Source organism: Chlorocebus sabaeus, chromosome 6 (assembly GCF_047675955.1).
Source record: "Chlorocebus sabaeus isolate Y175 chromosome 6, mChlSab1.0.hap1, whole genome shotgun sequence".
Classification (NCBI taxonomy): domain Eukaryota; kingdom Metazoa; phylum Chordata; class Mammalia; order Primates; family Cercopithecidae; genus Chlorocebus; species Chlorocebus sabaeus.
In genome coordinates this window covers 21,692,804-21,719,477 of record NC_132909.1, presented here as the reverse complement: position 1 = coordinate 21,719,477, position 26,674 = coordinate 21,692,804, and the positions used below count along the sequence as shown (strand labels likewise).

Genomic DNA, 26,674 nt, shown 5'->3' with positions numbered 1-26,674 from the left:
GTTTGTAGAGCCTTAAAAAAAAAATCTGATTTCTTCTGAAAGTAATAAAGCCCAATTTCACAGAGTAAACAGCAATCAGTTCTAATACCCACATTCCTTTTGTGGAAGATTCTCTAGCCTTAGCAATTAGAGGGCTCTCTGTGGCAGGGGATTGGAGGATGTATTCTCCAAGGAGGCATTCTCAAGAACTTTCCCTTGCTTCCACATAAGAATCTTGACTTACTAGGATCTTGACATGGATGCACCTTTCAGATCTTTCAAGGACTGGGGATGGGGAAGAATGCTGCTTTAGTCTGGAACTTTTTCACTCAGGGGTTCACATTCTTGTCCTGACTGTGGGCAGTTTTCTTAAAGCTGGGCCCTAAAGTTGTAGAGTGAAAAGGTGGAAATAACAGCAGGAGGAACACCAGGGCTATCGGCTACCAAACTACTTACGGCTCTGGTGCAAACAAGCAACCTCAGAGTAATGAAATCTAATCACCCTTCTGTGACTGGCATCACATTAGGTACAGGCAGAGATGGGGCATAAAAATGAGGATAACAGGCCGGGCATGGTAGCTCACGCCTATGGTCCCCTCACTTTGGGAGGCCGAGGGGGGCGGATGGTTTGAGGCCAGGAGTTCCAGACCATCCTGGCCAACATGGAGAAACCCCTTTTCTACTAAAAATGCAAAAATTAGCCAGGTATCGTGGCGGGCGCCTGTAGTCTCAGCTACTGGGGAGGCTGAGGCACTAGAATCGCTTGAACCTGGGAGGCGGAGGTTGCAGTGAGCGCCAAGATAGCCTCAAAACAACAACAACAACAACAAAACCACAAACCCGGCCCATGGCAGGAGATGGGGGTGAAGGAACAGTGAGACCGGGAGGCAGTCAGAGATACACACATCGGATCAGTGGTATCCTCACAGTAACAGAAACGGTCACCCCCAATGTCAGCCACAGTCTCTTTCATCCACAATCACTTTCACATTCAGCTACCCACGATCATGGGACGTGATTTAAAATACAGAAGCTCCCTGCACTCACAAAATCCGCCGCTCCTTTCGTGAGCAAGCATAAAGGTGTGCAGCAACAGTCACACACGAACCACCATATCCAAGCATTCAACCAGTCAGCCCAGCGCGCAGCCTGGCCGCTCTACCCTGCACAGCAGCTCATGCTCACTTGAGCGCCTGGGACCTCACACAGCCCTCTCCGGTGCCAGCCCCCGCGGCGCAGGCGCGCAGTGGAGGGGGCCGCGGGGTTCTCTGGGAGGTGTAGTTCAACGATGACGGCTGTGGCGCAATGCGTTCTGGGGCTCGTGGTTCGCGGGGTCCATGGGGAACGCGGTGTCGCTGGCTCAGATTTCGCAGAGCTCAGAGTCCTGCACGCCTCAGTCCTCGCCTCGCTCCTCTTCGCGGAGGATTCTGGGAGGTGACGTCGCGGGTCTTGATCGCGGGGCCCGTTTGCAGAGCCCGCGGCGCCTGGAGGTGAGTGGAGCCGGGCCCCAAGCGAGAGCGGGTGGTCAAGGGCAGGCTCCGGGTGGACCGGACGCGCCAGGGATGGGAACCCAGCAGGAGTCGCTGGGGAGGCCGTGTGTGTTTCACTGTGTTACCAACTATGTGACAGGCTGCGGGTGTGACAGAATGTGATCTTGTGTCACTGTGTGTGTTTGTGCGCCTGCGCCCGGTTGTGTGTGACTGTAACCATTTGTGTCTGGGGGTGAAACTGTGAATATGTGCGTTTGTGTGTGACTGTCTCTGCAGGTGTAGCTGTGTGTTTATGAGAGTCTGGGGTGTGACATTGTGTGTGTAAATGCATGTGTGTGGTTATGTGACCACCTGTTTCTGCGGATACAACTGCGTTTGAATGTGTGTGACAGCAAGTGTGATTGTGCGACTATGACCATCTGCCTCTGTAGGTATAGTTTTGTGTGGGTAATTGTGACAAGATGTGTGACTTGTGTGGTATGCTACTATGTGTGTGATTGTGTGTGATTGTTTATCTCTGTTGGTGTAATTGTGACCATCTATCTTTGTGCTTATGTGGCTGTGTATTGTGTGAGATTATGGGTGTGTTTGTGTGACTCTGTATATGTTTGTGATTGAGAGTTTGTGTGTGTATATGAGATTGTGGGATTGACTTAGGAAGCACAGGAATATTAAAATTGCCCAAGTTCACACAATTAACAAGTGACAGCACCAGAACTCAAACCCAAGCAGTTTAGCTCTAGTGGTCTCGCTTTTTTTTTTTTTTTTTCCTTGAGATGGAGTCTCACTCTGTTTCCCAGGCTGGAGTGCAATGGTGTGATCTCGGCTCACGGCAACCTCTGCCTCCCAGGTTCAAGTGATCCAGCTGCCTCGGTCTCCCAAACTGCTGGGATTACAGGCGTAAGCCACCACACCAGGTCTTTTGTTTTTTTTTCCCAAAGTAGCATCTTACTGTCACCCAGACTGGAATGCAGTGGTGTGATCACAGCTCCCTGCAGCCTTGACCTCCTGGGCTCAAGCAAACCACCTGCCTCAGCCTCCCAAGAAACTGGGACCATAGGCACATGCCACCATGCCTGGCTAATTGTTTTTATTTTTATTTTTTGTAGAGACTTCATGCCATGTTGTCCAGGCTGGTCTGAAACTTGAGCTCAAGCAGTCCTCCCGCCTTGGCCTCCCAAAGTGTTGAGATTATAGGCCTGAACCACTGTGTCCAGTCAAGTTCCCCCCTTTAATTACTAAATTCCCTTGTTCTTTCCCACGTTGAGAGGGTGAAAAATGGTAACCCTGGGTTTTGAGGGTTTTGGAAAAGATGGTCTGGTCTTGGAGTAGGAACCTTCAGAACATGGGAACTTAATATGGGTCTCTTCCTTCTGTCCCCTTGTGAGTGACAGGCCTCAGTCTAAAAACATTCTAGTGAGGCCATCCTCAGCTGCTTCTGGGGGAGGGAAGCCTAATCTGAAAGCCCAGTCTTCCTCTCCTTAGGTTGTTGAGTTTGAGATTTTAGCTTTATCCTTCTCAAAACTCTTCCATATTTGGTGCTGAGAGTCTGGACCCATGGCTCTTTTTCTGATGTACTAAGTGTGCTGAGGTTTTTATTTTGACCTTCTCAGTTGATAAAGAAAAATATTATATCATTTCCAAATGTGTGTAGAATCCAAGCAGGAACAAGGGTGACACCTTTCTGCCCTAGGTGTTTGCTCATGCAATCTTGACAGTGGAAAAGAAAGTTTCTGAGAGATGGATTAACTTGCCTGAGGTCATGTAGCCAATGAGGGAAGGAGTGGAAAGTCAACCTGGGTCTGGGTGCTACATAAAAACAAAGTTTTTTTTTTTTTTCATCATACCTTCTTTTTGGAGACTAATGGCTCATTCCAAGCTTTTATATTGCCCAGGCTGGGCATGGTGGCTCACGTCTGTAATCCCAGCACTTTGGGAGGCCGAGGTGGGCGGATCACTAGGTCAGGAGTTTGAGTCCAGCCTGGCCAACATGGAGAAACCCCATATCTACTAAAAATACAAAAATTAGCTGGGCGTGGTGGCGCGCACCTGTAATCCCAGCTACTGGGGAGGCTGAGGCAGGAAAATCGCTTGAACCCGGGAGGTGGAAGCTGCAGTGAGCTGAGATCGCACCACTGCATTCCAGCCTGGGCAACAAGAGTGACACTCCATCTCAAAAAACAAACAAACAAAAAACATATTTATTTATTTATTTTTTATTGCCCAAGAGATACACAGCTATCAGAACAAAACAAACAAACTGGAGTTTCTTTTATGCAGGCGCTACTTAAGGCTTCTGCTCCCAGATTCTAAGAAGACTACATTGATTCTCTTCTCAGGTTGCAGAAGCTTTTTTTTTTTTTGAGAATCCCACAGTGCTGAGATTACAGGCGTGAGCCGCGGCGCCCTGCTGCAGAAGCTTGTATGGACAGTTTCAAGCTGCATTACACTAAGGAAATAACTGCTAGGGACTGAGTTGTCTAGTGCAAAGTAGTACAGAATTAGGGGATGAAATTAGGGGGTGATGTATACTGAATTCTAGGTCAACCACAATTGTCCCTCCCTTCCCTCTTTCCTTCCTTCCTTCCTTCCTTCCTTCCTTCCTTCCTTCCTTCCTTCCTTCCTTCCTTCCTTCCTTCTCTTTCTTTCTTTCTTTCTTTCTTTTTGAGACAGAGTCTTGCTCTGTGCTGTAGGCTAGAGTGCAATGGTGCAATCTCGGCTCTCGGCACCCTCTACCTCCGGGGTTCAAGCAAGCCTCCCACCTCAGCCTCCCGAGTAGCTGGGACTACAGACACATGCCACCGCGCCCGATTACTTCTTCTACTTTTTGAGGAGATGGGGTTTTGCCACGTTGCCCAGGCTGGTCTTGAATTCCTAGGCTCAAGTGATTTGCCCACCTTGACCTCCCAAAGTGCTGGGATTACAGGTGTGAACCACCGTGTCCAGCCTGTCCCTATTTTGATGATGAAGAAATGTTGACCCTAAGAGGACAAGGAACTTACTTCAGACTGCCCAGTTTGTAGTTCCTTTAGTATTAAAATGTGGCAGTGTTTCCCTCAGGCTGCATTTCCGGAGGGAAATAAAGGTAACATCTGCCATCTCTAAAGATACCTCTCTAAGGAATATATGGCATTGATTACTCAGGTTGTGGTGAATATTCCCCATTCAGACATCGTGCCCTTTCAAAAGAGGACTGGTTTTGGGGTCACATTTCAGTTGGACCCCTGACTTTGAGTTGGTTGTTTAAGCTTCTGGAACCTCCCTTTTACTACCAGTAAAGTGGAGATATTAATACCTATCTTTATAGTTTTGTGGAGTAGTAGTTCTGAGGATTAAATGAGATGACACAATGATACCTATGTGTGACAGACACAATGATACCTATGTGTGACAGTCTCTGTCTTTGTGCTAATGTGGCTGTGTGTGTGAGGGAGATTATGCCTATGATTGTGTAAATGTGTGTATGTTTGTGATTGGGTGAGAATTTTATTTGTATGTGAGATCAGGGGATTAATTATGTGGGATCTAGTCTGATTGTGAGGCACAGGAAAATTAAAATTACTTGCCTAACACAGCATGAGTTAACATGGTATATTTATATTACATGAGGCACAGTAAAATTTCTTCATTTATCTAATACTTTTGAGAAACTACCATGGTTTGATGGTGTTCTGTCATTAGAATACACCAGTGAACCAAACAAAACCTAGTTCTCTTGGATCTTATAATCTTGTATGGGAAGAGAAACAATGAAACAAAGCTATATGTAACATGTCCAGTGGTGATAAATGCTAAGACGAAAAATAATTCAGCATAAAGAAAAATTGAGTACCTGGAACAGGGGTTCCCTTTAGGTAGAATTTTCAGGGAAGTCCCTCTGATGAAGGGACACCTGAATGCATATAGGAATAAAGAGGAGTGGCCCATACTGGTGTCTGGGAGAAAGTTCCAGGCAGAAGGAAAAGGTCACAACCCTGAAGGAGGGGTGTACGCAGTGTTTGAGTAACAGCAGAAAGACACGTGTGCCTGGAGTGTGGTGAGCAAGGGGCAAAAGGGTAGGAAATTAGGTCAGAGGTACAGCCAGGGGCCAGATCATGAACCACCTTGTTGGCCGTAGGACAGACTTTGGATTTTGTTGAGTTCAGGCTACGCATCCTTAATATAAGTCAAGACTTTGAGAGTTAAGTTCAACTTTGGATTCCCCCACGCCACCCCCTGCCAGATCTTGGAAAAGATGAGACTGGCCCATGTAGGGAGAAGAAAGGGGCAATAGTTCCATTTTGTGGGTCTTGGGCCAAAAACATGGGCTGACACACCATCATTTCTTCCTTAACTCTCCCTTCTCAGGACTTTTTTCTTCTTCAGAAGAGAAAACTAAAGAAGGAGGAATGGCCGTGGGGCTTTGTAAAGCCATGTCACAGGTAAGCATGCTCTTTCGCTTTGTTTTCAGACATTTGACCTCATTTTTCAGGACTTTGGAACCGCAGGGAAAGTCACAAATAGCCCAATGAGCACTCCTTCCACTTTTCTCTCTCCACATTTTGTTCACATAATCCTTCTACAAAACATTTAATATCTTTTTTACTCAGCGTTATGCTCACCTGTGTGATGGAGCAGAGCTGTCCTCTTTAGATGGATGATGGTTTCTTGAGTTGGTGATGAGGTGCAAGTGAAATAAGGGGTAGAGGTTGATTACTGAGTCATCTATTAAATAGGGAGGTCAAGGACGGCCTCTCTGAGGAAGTGACATTTAGCAAAGCAAAACTTCAGTGAAAGTAGCAAGTAAGTTTTGTGAAGATCTGGGGAAGAACTTTAAAAGAAGGAGTACAAAGTTATTATGGTGGGAGCATGTTTGGTGTGTTCCAAGAATAGCAATGAGTCTGTCCTTGGAGAGAAATGATCACTATGATGTCAGAGGTATAGCTGGGGACCAAATTATGTAGGCCCTTTCAAGTCATGATCTGAACTTTGAATTTGGTTCTAAGTGAAGGAGAGTTAAGTTCATTGGAGCGTTTGTGATCTGATTTGATTTATGCCTTAAAGTGAAAACAGATAGCAGGGGAGTAAAGGTGGAAGCAGGGAGGCCAGTCAGGAGACTGTTTTAGTAATCCAGACAGGAGGTGATAGCAGCCTGGACCATGGTGGTGGCGTTGGAGCTAGTGAGATTCTGGGTATACATTGGAGATAGAAAATGCAATTTGATCAAGGATTAGTTGTGGTGTATGAGAGGAAGAAGTCAGGATGCCTACAGAGATTATTGGCTAGGCAGCTACATGAATGGACATGCCATTTACTGAGCTGGAAAGACAATGTGAAGTGGGATGGACATCAAGAATTGAGTTCTGAAGGCCAGGCATGGTGGCTCACGCCTATAATCCCAGCACTTTGGGAGGCTGAGGCGGGTGGATTGCGAGGTCAGGAGATTAAGACCATCCTGGCTAACACGGTGAAACCCGGTCTCTACTAAAAATACAAAACATTAGCCAGGTGTGGTGGTGGGAGCCTGTAACCCCAGCTACTCGGGAGACTGAGGCAGGAGAATGTTGTGAACCCAGGAGGTGGAGCTTGTAGTGAGCCGAGATCGCGCCACTGCACTCCAGCCTGGGTGACAGAGCGAGACTCCATCTCAAAAAAAAAAAAGAATTGAGTTCTGGATATATTTAGAGACCTTTTGGATATCCAAATGGAATGCTGATTATACATCTGGAGTTCAGGACTATAGATGTGAATTTGGGAGTCCTTAGTATATTCTTGCTTTCTTTCTTTCTTTCTTGCTTGCTTGCTTGCTTTGTTGCTTTCTTTCTTGCTTTCTTTCTTGCTTTCTTTCGTCTTTCTTTCTGATAGACTGTTGCTCTGTCACCCAGGCTGGAGTGCAATGGCGCAGTCTCGGCTCACTGCAGCCTCTGCCTCCTGGGTTCAAGCGATTCTCCTGCCTCAACCTCCCGAGTAGCTGGGATTACAGGCACACGCCACCACGCCCAGCTAATTTTTGTATTTTTAGTAGAGATGGATTTCACCATGTTGGCCAAGATGGTCTTGATCTCCTGACCTTATGATCCACCTGCCTCGGCCTCCCAAAATGCTGGGATTACAGGCGTGTGAGCCACTGCGCCCGGCCATCCTTAGTGTATTTAAAGCATGAGATGGGATGAGATTATCTTGAGGGCAAGGTTGTGGTGAATGTAGGTAGGAAATAGCAGAAAAAAGAGAATGGAAAACGAGGAAGGTCAGAACAAAGACAGTGAATTTAGACTTACAATAGTGTAGCCAGCAGGCACATATGAGTACTCTAAATTGTGATGTGCTGTAAGTGTAAAGTATATACCAGATTTTGAAGATTCAGTGCGAAAAAGTGTAAGAAATCTCATTGTTTTTATATTATTACATGTTGAAATGATAACTTTTTCGATATATTGGGTTAAATAAAAATGATATTTTTTTCTATTTATTTTTTTCTTGTGACTACTAGAAAATTTCAAATTACATATGTGACTCAAATATTTCTGGTAGATAACACTGGTCTAGACAACTCATCGGAAGAGTTTTGTTATTAAGAGGAGTAGAGAAATGGGGAAATAGCTAGAGTGAGATCATGGAAAGGGAACTTATTTATTTATTTATCTATGTATTTATTTACAAGATGGAAGACATTGCATCAGTTTTTTTGCTGATTGGAATGATCCAGTAAAGCGAGAATAGTTGGTAGTACAAGGGAGAGAGGTGAAAATGTCTTTGTGTGGGCAAGGGGAGGGGCTGGTCTTCGAAGCCTAGAGTTTTATCCATAGTCACAGAGGGCGGACAGAATATACAGCTATCAGTACAGACACAGAAGGGTAAGTACATATGGTGGCTGGAGGATGAGGAAGTTCAAAGTGAGAACGAGATGAGTTGATGAGAGTGTAATGAAATAGTTATCAGGAGATGGGGAGAGTGAATTTGTTAGGAAAGCATAGTAGAGTGGTTTTGCAGTGCTTTTGAGGACTCTCTGGCCATATGTGAGAAGTAATTTGTGTCAACATGTTTTATTAATCAGGTTCTAGCAAGGTAATCAAAAGGCGACTATTTACAAGGTATTATCAGGACATAGAGAAACTATGAAGGATCGTGCTGTACTCCGGGGCTCATAACAGCATAGCTCTCTTACTTCTAACCCTAGATCTTTGAATCCAGAGACAGAGAGCTGGGTGGAGGGGGCCCCTGACAGGTGCTCTGAACTTTGATTGAAAGACAGAGACCACCCAGGGTGGCGCTCCCACCCAGGGAGGGAGCCAGGGGACTAAGTATTCTGCCTTACATACCTTCCTTTCATCTCTTGCTTGTGGCTGAACCCAACAGAATATGGGATGGGACAAGGGAGTTTATTGATGCAGTCAGCCTCCTAGGACTCAGAAAAGAGTAGAGGAGCACATGGAAGTTATACAACACTATGGAGTTGTGTAATTTTTTCCCTAGACACATTCAGCCCTATTTCCACTACGTAGAATAACCATATTTGATATTTCTTTTTTTTTTTGAGATGGAGTCTTGCTCTGTCACCCAGGCTGGAAGTGCAGTGGCATGATCTCGGCTCACTGCAGCCTCCTCCTCCCGATTTCAAACAATTCTCCTGCCTCAGCCTCCCAAGTAGTTGGGACTACAGGCACATACCACCACGTCCAGCTAATTTTTGTATTTTTAATAGAGACGAGGTGTCACCATTTTGAAGCCAGGCTGGTCTCTAACTCCTAACCTCAGGTGATCTGCCTGCCTTGGCCTCCCAAAGTGCTGGGATTACAGGCGTGAACCACCATGCCTGACCTGATATTTCATTATTTTTTATAAGAAAAAGAGAACATATTGTACAGACTGGAGCCCTATCATTTTTAAGCACTGAATACTCTTTCTTCAAATGGACATTTTATAGGAAACATCCCTGAGTAGCAAGTATTTACTGGGAGTTTACAATGTGATCAGTTTTGTAATAGACATTGGATATGTATCAGCTTATAAAACAAATATCTCTCCCTTCACTTAGCCTACAGTTCGGTGCTATAGCCTAAACTCTATTTTTGAACATGTAAGTTTTTTCCAGATTTTTTACATAACGTTCCAATGAAAATTCTATCTAAGTCGCTTCACTTCATTATTATACTTCATTATTTCTTCAGGATATGTTCCTGGACATTTCTCATTACATATAAAGTCTAACTTTCAGGCCATACCCTTTTGTTAAAGCCCAATTCAAGGCCTTTCTCCTATTGTGCCCCACCTGATGTCTCAATTTGGGGAATATAAAGGAATCCCCCATATAAGATTTTCTTTATACTTAGTATACGTAACATAACAACTTAGTCTTTGCTGTTTTTTGTTACAAGCTAATTTTGTGTATATATGTCTTTTTCACAAAAATGTAAAAGTATCAAACGGTGGGTCTGTTTCTAATATTTCTCTTCTCTTAAAGTATTTGACAAACCTCAGCATGTAATTGTTCTCCAATAATTATTTTCCTTGTGTCACTTAGAGCTTTGAACTCTGGCCAAATGCATCTTTTTGGCTAGGACTATATGGGTGTCTGGGCACCTGGTGAACAAGAATTTTTTTATTTCAGGGGTTGGTGACCTTCAGAGATGTGGCGCTAGACTTTTCCCAAGAAGAGTGGGAATGGCTGAAGCCATCTCAGAAGGATTTATACAGAGATGTCATGTTGGAGAACTACAGGAACTTGGTATGGCTTGGTAAGGATGTTTCTCCCCCATCATTTAAAAATCTTCCTCTGGAGTGTTTTTGCTTCCTCTGTTGAGAATATCTAGGACATCTTAAGACATCTTAAAAGCACTTACTTGCGTTTCTACTTCCTGTCCTCAGGAAGTGATTTGAAATATGTATATATTTTTAACTTTTTAAGTTTCTTAAATTTTAATTAATTAATTAGTTTACTTTTGGCAGACATTCTGAACACATTAAGTAATTTCTTTTTTTTTTTTTTCTGAGACAGAGTCTTGCTCTTGTCGCCCAAGCTGGAGTGCAGTGGCGCGATCTTGGCTCACTGCAACCTCTGCCTCCCGGGTTCAAGCGATTCTCCTGCCTCAGCCTCCTGAGTAGCTGGGATTACAGGCGCCCGCCACCATGCCCGGCTAATTTTTGTACTTTTAGTAGAGATGGGGTTTCTCCATGTTGGCCAAGCTGGTCTTGAACTCCTGACCTCAGATGATCCGCCCACCTCGACCTTCCAAAGTGCTGGGATTACAGGCATGAGCCCCTGCGCCCGGTGTATGAAGTAATTTCATAGAGTTGGAAATGGGTAGTTCCCTTTGCCATAGAATGGTGGTTTGGAACAGCAACATCAACATGTCCTGGGAATGTGTTAAAATGCAAATTATGAGGCCCCATTCTAGACCTACAAAATCAGAAACTCTGGGAGTAGGCTCAGTAGTCTGGGTTTTAATAAGCTCTGCAAATGACCCTGACGTCTATTAAAGTTTGAGAGCCACTGTAGTTTCTGACGCAATAGTTCTGGGTTGGGGCCTGAGAATGTGCATTTCTAATTAGTTCCTAGGTGATGGCTGCAGCTGCTGTAGCACTTTGAGAACCACTGCCATGGCAGAAGCTTCATCCTCCTCCTCATCCACACAAGCATCATTCCATTCTCTAGCCCTTCCTCTAATGTCCATTCTTGCCTGATGATCGAGAGATTGGGTCTGCGTCCTAGAACAGCTGTGGCATGTTGATTTGTTTGTCTGTATGTCTGTCTGTCTCTTGCTCTCATTTTCTTTCCCTGTGAACAGGACTCTCCATTTCTAAGCCCAACATGATCTCCTTACTGGAGCAAGGGAAGGAGCCGTGGATGGTGGAGAGAAAGATGTCACAGGGTCACTGTGCAGGTGAGTGACAGATCACCAGGCAGGGAGGACTATTGTAAGGTACTCGACCACGTAGTAAGTAGGAAACTCTTTTGGGCTTCAGGTGGGATGAGAACTGAAATCTCCCTAGTATGTGCTTCCCTAGAAACCTCACCACACCCTGGGGTTTTTTCTTTTTCTTTCTATCAAATTATGCTCTCTAGTCTTCCACCTATACCTTGAATCTCAATCCTTCTCAGCTCTTCTTTTCCCTTTACAGTTAGAATTATATTACATTTCCAGATTTCTTTTTCAGAGTTTTTATTTTTATCAGAAATTATGAAAGATATGTACGCACATTGTTTAAAAAATCAAGTAGTATCATTAGCTTGGTGCAAAAATAATTGCCGTTTTGCCAAAAAACACAATTACCTTCACACCAAAAAGCCTATACAAGGCTTTTTCCCTTGAAAAAGGAATTCTTGTTCCTGGCTTCCCAGTTTCCCTCTTCCTAGAGCAATCCACTTTCTTTTCTTTTGTAGTTTCTTTTGGTGTTCCCTTCATATCTCCAAAAATATGTTAATGTTGCTACTCTTGATTGTTTTTTCAGGGTGAGCCTTTATTCGATATCTTCTTATAAGAAAGTAAGGAGGCCGGGCGTGGTGGCTCACGCCTGTAATCCCAGCACTTTGGAAGGCTGAGGCAGGCGGATCACGAGGTCAGGAGATCGAGACCATCCTGGCTAACACGGTGAAACCCTGTCTCTACTTAAAGGGCAAAAAATTAGCCAGGCATGCTGGCGGACGCCTGTAGTCCCAGCTACTCGGGAGGCTGAGGCAGGAGAATGGCGTGAACCCAGGAGGCGGAGCTTGCAGTGAGCCGAGATCGTGCCACGGCACTCCAGCCTTTTGAGACTGTGTCTCAAAAAAAGAAAAGAAAAGAAGGAGTTAGCACTTTCTTCTCCTGAATTCAACACATGTGCACCCACACAAATACACACATTTCCCATCCCCCATCATCTCAATGTCATAATTTTGATTAAGTCACTATTCAGCATTTATTTTATTATGGCCATTTAGTGCTAGTCATAGCTGTGCTGTGCATATGCCAAGTTACTTTTTCTCTACACCTTTTTATTTTCCATGGAGTTAATAATGACTTGGGAATTTTGTCCTTTTTTTTTTTTTTTTTGCTTAGTTTATATGTACATATCCCTAATCCAATTCCCGACTTACTATCAATTGTCTGAATCTTTCAAGATACTTGGATATATTAGGTGATCTATTGACTTCATCTTCTTGGAGTAATCTCTCCTGGAATCCTCAGATATGCTTCACTCTGCACAAATGGCTCATTATATTTGCATGCACTCAATTTGGATCTATCTGATTTATCTGATATTTTCTTATAATTAGATTGAGGTAATGCATTTTTGCAAAGAATGTCACAGAAATAATGTTGTTTCTCTCTCAGTGCATCATTCCAAAGGATGCATAATGTCGATAATGTCTTAGTATTGGTGATGTTAACTTTGAACACTTAGTGAAGGTAGTGTCTGCTTGGTTTCTCCATTATAAATTTCTTATTTTTCTCTTTGTAATTAAGAAATATCTTGGGGGAGACACTTCGAGATTATTCAGTTTCTTCTGTAATTTTTGCCCATTTATTTTAGCATTTATTGCTGGATCTCTTCAACTATTATTACTGTGGTATTAACCTAATGTTGATTTTTTTCCATTTCCCTCTTTTCTTTATGTATATTAATTGCAATTGTTCTGTAGGAAGAGCTGCTCCTTCCAATCCATTTACTTATATATTCAATTATATTTACAGATTTTTTCCTATGAGGTAAACCTAATTTACTTCATAAAATGTAATGACTTCATAAAATTTAGATGGATTTATTTTTAGATTTATGGATTTTTATTTCTATGAAGTAAATCCAATGAATCATTATTTTGTTTCTCAAATCATTCCAGCTTTGAATGTTGGAATCTCCTTCACTTTGGTTCCTTTGACCTTCTGACATGCCCCCATACATTTTTTGAGCACGTCCTTCCTTCTGGCACAAGGTATTCCAGGTTCTCTTATTTTCCTTGCCCCAGCCTTGAATCAACCACTTCTCCAAGGAGCTCTCATTGCTTTATTGGGAAATGGTGTTTAGAAACCAAGCTAGGTATGCTCTAGGCTACTGGGATGTCACTAGGCTACTGGCCCTGACAGCAGCTAAAGCTAGGAAACAGATAGATAGATAGATAGATAGATAGATAGATAGATAGATAGATGGATAAATATTTACACACGCACCCCTATATTTATTTCTGCCTCTTTTTTTTCCATTTTTTATTACCTCTATCTTTTTATCTATTAAAACTATCAGTTCATATTAATAACTTGATTTATAGTCCTGCTTTACAGGGTTTATTGTAGCCTTCCTCCTTTACTTATTTGTAATTTCTTTTTCTGATAATGAGAAAAAATATATTTACCTATTTGTTCAATTTTAGTATACACATAAAGTACTTTCAGAATTTCTAACCTATTTCTCTGTGAGAAACAAATTTAACAACTAGATTTAGGTATTCGTGTATAGTACTTTTTGTTTCAGTCTTACATTGTCCAGTCAAAAATACTATTTCCAAAATTACTTAGGTTAGTTATTTTAGGTCCATTTGTTACTGTTTTTTTTTTTTTGAGATGGAGTCTCCCTCTGTCCCCAGGCTGGAATGCAGTGGCGCAATCTCAGCTCACTGCAACCTCCGCCTCCCAGGTTCAAGCGATTCTCCTGCCTCAGGCTCCTGAGTAGCTGCGACTACAGGCGTGTGCCACCACCCCCAGCTAATTTTTGTATTTTTAGTAGAGACATGGTTTCACCATGTTGGCCAGGATGGTCTCAATCTCTTGACCTCATGATCCGTGCCAGCTTTGGCCTCCCAAAGTGCTGGGATTACAGGTGTGAGCCACCCTGCCCAGCCCATTTGTTACTGTTTATAACAAATGTTCTATTTTGCATTCCTACTACGTCCTGCTTAGTTTTAATTTTTTTTTTTTTTTTGTATCTAAAACATTACTATGCCTCTAAGATCAGAGCTATATAAAATAGTATAAAGTAGATCTCCAAAAAGTATTGTGCCCTCCTTGTTCCTACTACGTTATTCTTTTTCCCTGCTTCTTCCTACCCATTTCCCACCCACCCCTTGTATGTTACCAATTTCCTTAGTTTCAAGTTTTTTTTTTTTTTTTTTTTTTTTTTTTTTTTTTTTTTTTTTTGAGGCGGAGTCTCGCTCTGTCACCCAGGCTGGAGTGCAGTGGCCGGATCTCAGCTCACTGCAAGCTCCGCCTCCCGGGTTCACGCCATTCTCCTGCCTCAAGACTCCCGAGTAGCTGGGACTACAGGCGCCCGCCACCATGCCCGGCTAGATTTTTGTATTTTTTAGTAGAGACGGGGTTTCACCAGGTTAGCCAGGATGGTCTTGATCTCCTGACCTCGTGATCCACCCGTCTCGGCCTCCCAAAGTGCTGGGATTACAGGCTTGAGCCACCGCGCCCAGCCCTTAGTTTCAAGTTTATCCTTGAAATAAATGTTTCTCTTGCACAAATTAGCAGTTACATGTGTAGTTTCTTGTATCTTCTTTATATGACAAATAGTGTGCTATAGATACATTTTGCTTTTATCACTTAAAAGGAAATCACTTTATATTAGTTCATGAAGATCTTCCTCATTTTTTTTTTTTTTTTTTTTTTTTTTTGAGACAGAGTCTCACTCTTACCCAGGCTGGAGTACAGTGACAGGATCTTGGCTCACTGCAACTTCTGCCTCCTGTATTCAAGCAATTCTCCTGCCTCAGCCTCCTGAATAGCTGGGACTACAGGTGTGCACCACCATGCCCAGCTAATTTTTGTATTTTTAGTAGAGAAAACGTTTCACCATGTTGGTCAGGCTGGTCTTGAACTTCTGATCTCGAGTGATATGCCTGCCTCAGCCTCCCAAAGTGCTGTGATTACAGGAGTGAGCCACCATGCCCTGCCCTTCTTCATTTTTTGACTGCTTCATAATACTTCATTATGTACCCCTTATCATAATTTATTCAACTACACTAATGTATGGTCATTTAGTGTTTGCAATATTTTACAGTTGCAAAAGATGTTGTGATGAATAACCTTGAACTTATATATATTTTTTATTGTTGAGGCTGTATCTTCAGCATGGCTTCCTAGATGTGGAATTGCTGAGTGAGTGCATATACAGTTTTTTTTTTTTTTTTTAGACAAGAGTCTCGCTCTGTCACCAGGCTGGAGTGTACTGACCCAATCGCGGCTCACTGCAACCTCCTCCTCCTGGGTTCAAGTGAGTCTCCTGCCTCAGCCTCCTGAATAGCTGGGACTACAGGTTTGCACCACCACGCCTGGCTAATTTTTGTATTTTTAGTAGAGATGGGGTTTCACCATATTGGCCAGGCTGGTCTCGAACTCCTGACTTCGTGATCCACCCACTTCAGCCTCCCAGAGTGCTGAGATTACAGGCATGAGCAACCACACCTGGCCATACATATGTAGTTTTATAAGGAATTGCTACATTCCCCTCCAGAAAAGTTGTCTGCTTAATTTTTTTTTTCTGCTGTAATAAATTAGCACACATTTAGTGACTTAATACAACACAAATTTATTATAGCTCTGGAGGTCAGAAGTAAAAACTAGGTCTTACAGAGCTAAAATCAAGATGTCAGCAGTGTACATTCTTTCCTAAGGCTCTATGGGAGAATGTTTCCTTGAGTTTTCATGCTTTTTTTTTTTTTTTTTTTTCAGATGGAGTCGCGCTCTGTCGCCCAGGCTGGAGTACAATGGTGTGATCTTGCCTCACTGCAACCTCCGCCTTCTGGGTTCAAGTGATTCTCCTGCCTCAGCCTCCCGAGTAGCTGGGATTACAGGTGCTCAACACTATGCCCAGATAATTTTTGTATTTTTAGTAGAGACAGGGTTTTGCCATGTTGGCCAGACTGATCTCAAACTCCTGACCTCAGGTGATCCACCCTCCTTGGCCTGCCAATGTGCTGGGATTATACAGGTGTGAGCTACCACGCCTGACTGATTTTTTTTTTTTTTTTTTTTTTTTTTTTGGAGACAGAGTTTTGCTGTTGTCGTCCAGGCTGGGGTGCAGTGGTGCGGTCTCAGCTCACTGCAACCTCCACCTCCTGGGTTTAAGTGATTCTCCTGCCTCAGCCTCCCAAGTAGCTGGAATTACAGGTGTGTGCCTGTACACTTTTGTACACTGTATAAAAATACAAAATTTTTGTATTTTTAGTAGAGACGGGGTTTCGCCATATTGGCCAGGCTGGTCTTGAACTCCTGACCTTGTGATCCACCCGCCTTGGCCACCCAAAGTGCTGGGATTACAGGCGTGAGCTACCGTGCCTGACCTATTTTCAACTTTTTTTTTTTTTTTTTTTTGAGGCGGAGTCTCGCTCTGTGGCCCAGGCTGGAGTGCGGTGGCCAGATCTCGGCTCACTGCAAGCTCCGCCTCCCGGGTTTACGCCATTCTCCTGCCTCAGCCTCCCAAGGCTGGGACTACAGACGCCTGCCACCTCGCCTGGCTAGTTTTTTGTATTTTTTAGTAGAGACGGGGTTTCACCGTGTTCGCCAGGATGGTCTCCATCTCCTGACCTCGTGATCCGCCCGTCTCGGCCTCCCAAAGTGCTGGGATTACAGGCTTGAGCCACCGCGCCCGGCCTTATTTTCAACTTTTTAAGATAACTTTAAGTATAGGGCTTATATGCAATACAGATTTGAGTTTTACTTTGTAAACCAGTCTGATTATCTTTTCATTTTAATAGGTGAAAGTCTAATTACATTTCTGATAAATTTGGGCTTAATCCTATATATTGTCTTATGTTATATTTTCTGGGTTTTATAGTTTTTAAAAAGCACTTTCAGGCTGGGTGTGGTGGCTCATGCCTGTAATCCCAGCACTCTGGGAGGCTGAAGTGGGTGGATTACGAGGCCAGGAGTTCGAGACCAGCCTGGCCAACATGGTGAAACCCTGTCTCTACTAAAAATACAAAAATTAGCCAGGCGTGGTGGTGTCTGTGTGCCTGTAATCCCAGCTACTCGGGAGACTGAGGTAGGAAAATTGCTTGAACCCAGGAGGCGGAGGTAGCAGTGAACCGAAATTGTGCCACAGCACTCCAGCCTGGGCGACAGAGCAAGACTCCATCTCGGAAAAAAATAAAAAAATAAAATAAATAATAAATAAAAATAAGAAAATGAGCCTGTCATGGTGCCGTGTGCTTATTGTTCCAGCTACTCAGGAGACTGAGGTAGGAGGGCCACTTAAGCCTGGGAGTTCAAGGCTGCAATGAGCTATGATAGCGCCACTGGACTCCAGCCTAGGCAAGGTGACAGAGCAAGACCCTGTCTCAAAACAAAACAAAACAAAAAACACAATGTGTACCTTGAAGTAAAATTGCTGGAACATGGAAGTGCATGTTCTAATTTACAAGATACTCAACTTGTTCTGGGAAGTGATTGTGTCAGTTTATGCTCGTACTAACAGTGACAGTGTCTGAGAATGGCTTTTCCTTCCTCTCTTGATATTCTTCAACTTAAGTTTTTGATATTGTCCTTAATATTGTCTAACTGAAATTTCTGCTGATACGAGGAAGGGAAATGCTCTTATGGTTTTAATTTACTAGTGATATTATTGAGCATCTGTCCAGGAATGCATTGTCTATAAAGTTTTTCTCTTCTGTGAATTACCTGCTCATACATTTTTTTGTTTTGTTTTTTGAGACAGGTTCTTGCTCTGTTGCCCAGGCTGGAGCGCAGTGGCATGATCTTGGCTCACTGCAGCCTCTACCTCCTGAACTCAAGTAATCTTCCCACCTCAGCGTGTGCACCACTGCACCTGGTTAGATTTTTTGTTTATTTTTCTTGTAGAGATGAGGTCTCACTGTGTTGCCCAGGTTGGTATAGAACTCCTGGGCTCAAACGATCCTCCCTTCTCGGCCTCCCAAACTGTTGGGATTGCTGGCATACTTGCATTTTGGAGAATGTGTCTTTTTCTGGACATTATTCATTTTTCTATAATACATGTTTTAGTTGTTTTTTTCTCAGATTGTCCCTTGCCTTTTGACTTTGTGGTGTTTTCTCCCACACGCAAGTTTTCAAGGTTGATGTCAAATTCATTCCCTTCAACCAGATGTGGTCAGGATGGTAGTGAGGAGGCTGTGCTCCCCTTCACTGTGTTCTCTGTGTCTTGCAGGTTTTAATGCTCTAAGTGTGTTTCTCTGGATATTTTTTCTTGACCTTTTCCACAATGATAAATAATTTTACAAGTCAACCCTGGTTGAGTTCTTTCACAGAGATTTTGGTGGAAGAAAGGTATAAAATGCAAGGGCTTAGGTCCTATTATTGGTTTTGGAATGTTCTTTTTTTGTTCATAATTTTCTTTTATATTATTGATTACTTTTGTCCAAGTTTCTTTAAATTAATTTTCTTAAGTTTGGAAATAAAATCCTTACGAAATTCTGGTTGAAACTGACCTGATATAAATTAACCTGTGGTAAAAATGTATGCATATATTATTTTTTTTGTTTTCTTGCAATTATATATTACATTCATTCATTTAAATCTTGCTTAGAAGAATTTCATAACATTTTATAGGACTTTTTTGTGTTCTTGCCAACCATACTCCCTTCTCTCTTCCGATTACTTACATAGCAGTTGTCATCTCAACTCACTGCCTTCACCTCAGGTTCTCTTCCACTGTCTTATCACTTGCAATCTGGCTTCTACCCCTCTAGTTTAGCTAAATGCAGGTACCCTTTTTCATTTTCATATTCCTCAGCTTATTGAGATGTATAAGATAGTTCTTACCATTATCCATTTTCTCTTTTCAAAACTCTGTTCTCTCCCGTTAACAGACTCTTTCCCCTGTTTTTCTGTTGTTTCCTCATTTACCATAAGATCTTTGTCATATTAATGTGGATCTCTGTCCAGTTCTGTCTAGTAGAACTTTCTGTCTTTTCTCTTTTTCTTTTTTTTTTTTTTTTTGAGACAGTCTCGCTCTGTCGCCCAGGCTGAGTGCTGTGGCATGATCTCAGTTCACTGCAACCTCCGCCTCCTGGTTCAAGGGATTCTCGTGCCTCAGCCACCTGAGTAGCTGGGATTATAGATGTGAGCCACCGTGCCCAGCTAATGTTTGTATTTTCAGTAGAGATGGGGTTTCACCATGTTGGCCAGGCTGGCCTTGAACTCCTGGCCTCAAGTGATCCACCAGCCTCGGCCTCCCAAAGTGTTGGGATTACAGGCGGGAACCCCCATGCTTGGCCTCTAGTAGAACTTTCTGTGATGATGGAAATAATCTATATGTGTGCTTTCTAATACAGTAGCCACTACCCACATTTGGCTTTGGGTACATAAAATGTGGCTAGTGTGACTAAGGAACTGACTTTTTAAAATGTTATTTAAATTCAAATTGCTGCATATACTTAGTGGCTACCATATTGGATAGCATACAGTCTTTTAATCAAGGGGATCCAATCTGTAAGGCTATGTGTAAAGATAGTGGTTGGAGCTTCAGGCACCTCAGAGTCTCCCATGTTGGAAAATATCTGTAGTCTTCTCCCATCAGGCTTCTTTTATTCAGCATTAAGTTAGTTATTGTATAAATCTGCTATTTGCCTGGAGTAAAGACTTATTTTTGGTAAGATGGAGTATAGTGGCTTCAGGTGATGCCTACAAGAGATGAGATCCAGGCAAGTGAGTGAGGGAACAGAAGTAGTTGTATTTCTAGGGAAAGAATGAATGGTATGGACCTAACAAAGGATAGGCGAACAAGGCCTCTCAGGCCTGGGTATAGACAGGTAAGAAAATCCAAGGCGGTGCTTAGGACAGACTGATAGGGATGAGGTTTTCCTTGGGTGAAGGGTGTATTGGAAAGAAGAAAGATACAGATGAATAATATTTCCTTTTCAATTTTGTTCTGACCTATACTGGAGACAGCTTTACTTTTCAACAGATGAGAAACTGTTACGGCAAAGACTGTATCTATTTAACCCCGAAATGCCAAAGTATGTCGTTCTAAAATAATCCCTAACCACATCTAAACATGAAAATGTCGGCCGGGCGCGGTGGCTCAAGCCTGTAATCCCAGCACTTTGGGAGGCTGAGACAGGCGGATCATGAGGTCAGGAGATCGAGACCATCCTGGCTAACACGGTGAAACCCCATCTCTACTAAAAAATGCAAAAAACTAGCCGGGCGAGGTGGTGGGCGCCTGTAGTCCCAGCTACTCGGGAGGCTGAGGCCGGAGAATGGCGTGGACCCGGGAGGCGGAGCTTGCAGTGAGCTGAGATTCGGCCACTGCACTCCAGCCTGGGCGACAGGGTGAGACTCCGTCTCAAAAAAAAAAAAAGAAAATGTCTCTGTCACTGAATAGTCACTATATTTTGGAATCTTGATTATAGCCTTGAACACCAAGCTCATATTCTCCAAGAATTATTCCTTAAGTAAGCTAGTGAGTTTTGATTTTTTTTTTCCTGACACTTATACCTGTAATAATCTATATCATATTAGCTTATCCTTCATTATGTGCCATATGGAATTATCATCTGCACAGGCTTGAGCTCTCAGAATTTACAAAAGGTAGAAAGACCTTGTGTCAGGCTTTCCCGCCTTTAGTAGGTACTTTGGACCTACTAATAGGTTCTATGTATTTGAACTTATTGGCTGATTATTGTGGTGTGAAAAGGACTTTCTCATTTTTTGAGATCATCTTCTAAAAAATAGTTTTCTTTCTACCTTACTCCAACCAATATCCTCTCCTGAAAGTATCATGTATCTTCTCAATAGGCATCATTTTCCCTGAATGATGAGAAAAGCTGATGGACCTAACAAAGGATAGGTTTATTTTAGTCACTGAGAAAAAATATATGTAAATTTTCCCTGGACCCTGATAAAAATCTTAGAAGTTGTTGAACCGCATTAGTGGGAAAAGATGCCGTGAGATTAATCTGGCAGCAGTCATCCATTTAACAACATGTTGACACTGTCCAAGGCATTGGGTGCAACAGTAGAAGAAAAAGGAGTGAACATCAGTCCCTGCCCTCATGAAGCTTTCAGTCTTATGAATACCAGTGCCAGATGGACTGGAGGCTTTAAAGACTAGAGGCAGGGAAACTGGCTGTGATCTAATCAGACATCCTCAATTCTTTATCTTGTTAGCATTTAGCTTTGCCTGCCTTTTGATGACCTGCATTTTACCTGTTTCCCCAACTACCACCTTCTACTACCATCAACACATATACCTTCCCTTCTCAGCTCTCTTTATTCTTTGTGCTTCCATTGTCTTTTGATCATATTGCATGGCCATATTTGGGCTATTAGAACCACATACTTTCTACCCTCCTTCCCCCCAGTTAAATTCTTCCATTTCTTCTATAACAATTTTCTTCCTTATAGCAAAAGAACAAAGGAGACATTTGCTTTCTTGATATTTTTCAGACTGGGAGTCTTGGTGTGAAATCAAGGAATTATCTCCAAAATGGTTCATTGATGAAGATGAAATATCCCAGGAGATGATAATGGAAAGGCTAACAAGTCATGGCCTTGAATGCTCCAGTTTCAGAGAAGCCTGGAAATGTAAGGGTGAATTTGAGCTACATGAGGGAAATGCGGAGAGGCATTTCATGCAAGTGACAGCTGTTAAGGAAATCGCTACTGGGAAAAGACACAATGAATTTAGTAATTTTGGGAGAAGCATACCCCGGAAATCAGTATTTTTAACACAACAGAAAGTTCCTACCGTAGAGCAAGTACATAAATTTGATATTTATGATAAACTCTTCCCCCAAAATTCAGTCATAATTGAATATAAAAGACTCCGTGCTGAGAAGGAATCTTTGATAGGTAATGAATGTGAAGAATTCAACCAGAGTACATACTTTAGTAAAGATACAGGAATTCCTCTTGGTGAGAAACCTTATGAAAGTAATGATTTTTCAAATCTCTTAACTTTCCACTCATTACTTGCTCAACATCAGACAACTCATTTTGGAAAATTACCCAATGGATACAGTGAATGTGGTGATGCCTTTAGCTGTTACTCATTCTTTACTCAACCTCAGAGAATTCACAGTGGAGAGAAACCATACGCATGCAATGACTGTGGAAAAGCCTTTAGCCATGGCTTCTTTCTCAGTGAACATCAAAGGACTCATATTGGGGAGAAGCCTTATGAATGTAAGGAATGTAACAAAGCCTTCAGACAGAGTGCTCACCTTGCTCAACACCAGAGGATCCACACTGGAGAGAAACCGTTTGCATGCAATGAATGTGGGAAGGCCTTTAGCCGTTATGCCTTCCTTGTTGAACATCAGAGAATTCACACAGGTGAGAAACCATATGAATGTAAAGAATGTAACAAAGCCTTCAGACAGAGTGCTCACCTTAATCAACATCAGAGGATTCACACGGGAGAGAAACCCTACGAATGTAATCAGTGTGGAAAAGCCTTCAGCAGACGCATAGCCCTTACTCTGCATCAAAGAATTCACACAGGAGAGAAACCCTTCAAATGTAGTGAATGTGGGAAGACCTTTGGCTATCGCTCACACCTGAATCAACATCAGAGAATTCATACCGGAGAAAAGCCCTATGAGTGCATCAAATGTGGGAAGTTTTTTAGGACTGACTCACAACTTAATCGACATCATAGAATTCACACTGGAGAGAGACCATTTGAATGCAGTAAATGTGGGAAAGCCTTCAGTGATGCTTTAGTCCTAATTCACCATAAGAGAAGTCATGCAGGAGAGAAACCCCATGAATGTAACAAATGTGGGAAGGCCTTCAGTTGTGGCTCATATCTTAATCAACATCAAAGAATTCATACTGGAGAGAAACCCTATGAATGTAATGAATGTGGGAAGGCTTTTCATCAGATCTTGTCCCTAAGACTACACCAGAGAATTCACGCTGGAGAAAAACCTTATAAATGTAATGAATGTGAGAATAATTTTAGCTGTGTCTCAGCCCTTAGACGACATCAAAGAATTCATAATAGAGAAACGCTCTGATTATAACAAGTATAGGAAAGAAAACATTTGGTTACCACTCAGTCCTTATTGAATATTAGTGAGTTCTTCTTGGCTAGTTATTCTTTGAATGTAGTTCATATTTCAGATCATGAGTATCCATTATTTGAAGTAGCTCAGTAGTAGACATCTGTTACTTTTTTTTCTTTTTTTTAGACAGAGCCTCGCTCTGTTGCCCAGGCTGGAGTGCAGTGGTGCAATCTTGGCTCACTGCAGCCTCTGCCTCCTGGGCTCAAGCAATCCTCCTGCCTCAGCCTCCTGAGTAGCTGGGATTACAGGTGCCTGTGACCATGCCTGGCTAATTTTTGTATTTTTAGTAGAGACAGGGTTTCACCATATTGGTCAGGCTGCTCTCGAACTCCTGACTTCAGGTGATCCGCCTCCCAAAGTGCTGGGATTATAGGTGTGAGCCACCATGCCCGGCCACATCTGTTACTTTTTGATCTGTTCTGTACCTGGCTTACCCCACCCTCAATGCATATGATTCTGGTGAAACTGTTAATCAGGGACAGTAGTGGATTGGTCACAGGCTGGCCAATTATTTCCCCCAACCTAGTGATAAGGGATTGGCAAATGGCCCTGTCTGGATCAATGAAGTCCTTTGCGAGTATTCCTATGGGTAGTAAGATATTTTTTTCTGGAATTGCAAATTTCAAGGATTTAATAAGATTAAAAACTCACCAGGAGCCTTTTTGCCACTCATGAGGAAAGCTTTCCCAAAGAGAAATCTAACAGAGGAAAATGGAGACGAGAGACAGAAATCTGATGATATTGTTTGATCTCCTGGATCCAGTCATTCCTGACAGCTACACCATCCTTTTTCATTTTTTGTGATCCAATAAATTTCCTTTTATTTATTTTTTCTTAATTTGGATTAGATTTTTGCCTCATGGAATTAGAGTGCTGATTCACACATTCTATGTTTGCTATACATAAGAGAAAGCCTTACTATTTTTCGTGACATAATTAATTATACTGAGGAGAAACCTTATGATATAACAAGTTTATCAAAGTTGAATACACAGCCTTCATAAAACTGAGATAATTGTTACATTTTATTTTATTTTATTTTATTTTATTTTATTATTATTATTTTTTGAGGTGGAGTCTCGCTCTGTCGCCCGGGCTGGAGTGCAGTGGCCGGATCTCGGCTCACTGCAAGCTCCGCCTCCCGGGTTTACGCCATTCTCCTGCCTCAGCCTCCCGAGTAGCTGGGACTACAGGCGCCCGCCACTGCGCCCGGCTAATTTTTTGTATTTTTTAGTAGAGACGGGGTTTCACCGTGTTAGCCAGGATGGTCTCGATCTCCTAACCTCGTGATCCGCCCGTCTCGGCCTCCCAAAGTGCTGGGATTACAGGCTTGAGCCACCGCGCCCGGCCTAATTGTTACATTTTATTTGTCGATAAAATTATTTTAGTGTTTCTTAGTTTTTTTCACAATATGAATATTTTAAAAATCACCAAGTAAAATTCTTCAACAGGCTTCCCCTTAAGGAGTTGAAATCATTTGTCACAGTGACTCACCATGTACCTGTAAAGAGAGAATGGAAAGCTAAGGGAATAATGGTTTCATTTGTTTAATGAATGACTCTTCATCTTCAAGGAATTACTTGATTTTCTTCTTTCAGTATGGGTCTAAACATATTCTGTGGCAGAATATAATAAAATTAAATTGTAAATGAGGTCTTTTGAGGGTGGGCTGTAAATTTGGTTTAAGGCTGGGTGCGGTGGCTCACGCCTGTAATCCTAGCACTTTGGGAGGCCGAGGCGGGTAGATCACCTGAGTTGGAAATTTGAGACCAGCCTGACCAACATGGAGAAATCCCGTCTCTACTAAAAATACAAAATTAGCCGGGTGTGGTGGCGCATGCCTGTAATCCCAGCTACTTGGGATGGTGAGGCAGGAGAATCACTTGAACTCAGGAGGTGGAGGTTGCAGTGAGCCAAGATCGTGCCGTTGTACTCCAGCCTGGGCAACAAGAGCAAAACTCCTTCTCTAAATAAATAAGTAAATAAATTTGGTTTAAGAAGTTTATGGATAACTTCTTTGCAGCTAGAGATATCAGACAAAGATATGGCTGGCAGAAAGAATGAGTCATTTTTAACAAATGGTAAAACTAAAGTAGTTAATGCCTAAAATTTTTAGAGACGATATCATTTCCATTATTGGGAGTAATGAGGAAGATGAAAGTGTGGGGCAATAAATTTCTTTTTTATCTGAATGGATGTAGGGAAATAAACTGGTGCTTTGGCAGCTGGGCCATCTTGAACAGTCAGAACCAGTAAGAATACTGGGCATTGCCTGAAGAGCGTCTATAAAAACAGAACAAATGAAAGAGGAAAGAATGAAGGATTTATATGTGAAACAGTGAAACAGTGACTACTACTCTCATAATTTGTTTAATATTCAGTTTATACTTATATCTAATATAATCTGAAAATTATTCATAAATATTCAAATTCCCTTTAACAGATTAAAATACAGATTTTGTGACTCAGTACTTCAAACCTTGAACAGAAACAAATATGATTATAAAATATTTCCAAACTTATGTTACATCTAATCTGAAAAATATTAATAGACTTAATTCATGTCATCATTTCTTTATTTTTTTAAACTATTTCCTGGAGATATAGGGATATTTATTTTTATAATTTCTAAGCACTGAGTAATAATTTATTTCAGAAAGTTTCACAAGGTTACAGTAAACTTACCAAGCTTGAAGAATGACTCAGACCAGTAAGAAGAGTCTGAGATACTCACTAATTGATTTTTTTTTTTTTTTTTTTTTTTTAGACAGGTTCTCACTCTGTTACCCAGGCTGGAATGTGGTGACAAAATCATGGCTCACTGCAGCCTCAACTTCCTGGGTTCAAGCGACCCTCCCACCTCAGCCTCTTGAGTAGCTGGGACCTCAGGTGTGCTCTACCACACCTGGCTAAGTTTTGCATTTTTTTGTAGAGATGGGGTTTCACCAGTTGCCCAGGCTGGTCTCGAACTCCTGGCCTGAAGTGATTTGCCCATCTCAGCCTCCCAAAGTGCTGAGAATATAGGGATGAGCCACTGTGCACAGCTACTAATTGATATTTGATCTAAGTTTGGCACCTGATTTCATCCTCCAGCGTGATGTAAACCTAAGCCACTGGTTCATTCTCTGTTTATACAATTAAACTTCACTTGTAATGTTGATGAAATCTTTTATACCCATGTCTTTAGCATAAGTGTTTGTATTTTACAATCCGATGTTTCTCCTCATAATGAGGTACTAAATTTTGTTTCTCTTCAACTGTACAA

General features: G+C 42.3%; 1 protein-coding gene across 2 annotated transcripts; it reads left to right on the top strand.

The window, feature by feature from the left end:
* The first annotated feature begins 1,290 nt into the window (after positions 1 to 1,290).
* On the top strand, positions 1,291 to 26,674 carry ZNF527 (zinc finger protein 527). Of its 2 annotated transcripts, XM_007996589.3 has the most exons (5): positions 1,291 to 1,469; positions 5,817 to 5,890; positions 10,057 to 10,183; positions 11,234 to 11,329; positions 21,788 to 26,674. In XM_007996589.3, exons 2-5 carry the CDS (start codon positions 5,858 to 5,860, stop codon positions 23,359 to 23,361), a joined length of 1,830 nt encoding a protein of 609 aa, XP_007994780.1. In that variant the 5' UTR covers positions 1,291 to 1,469; positions 5,817 to 5,857; the 3' UTR covers positions 23,362 to 26,674. The 2 variants fall into 2 exon arrangements, with proteins under 2 accessions (XP_007994780.1, XP_007994781.1); XM_007996590.3 differs by lacking the exon at positions 1,291 to 1,469 and having other exon boundaries at positions 10,057 to 10,173.

Coding starts and splice junctions, on each gene's coding strand:
- ZNF527 (XM_007996589.3), top strand. CDS start 5,858: ATGGCCGTGGGGCTTTGTAAAGCCATGTCACAG. Junction 10,184..11,233: donor CAGGAACTTGGTATGGCTTG/GTAAGGATGTTT, acceptor CCCTGTGAACAG/GACTCTCCATTTCTAAGCCC. Junction 11,330..21,787: donor GTCACAGGGTCACTGTGCAG/GTGAGTGACAGA, acceptor GATATTTTTCAG/ACTGGGAGTCTTGGTGTGAA.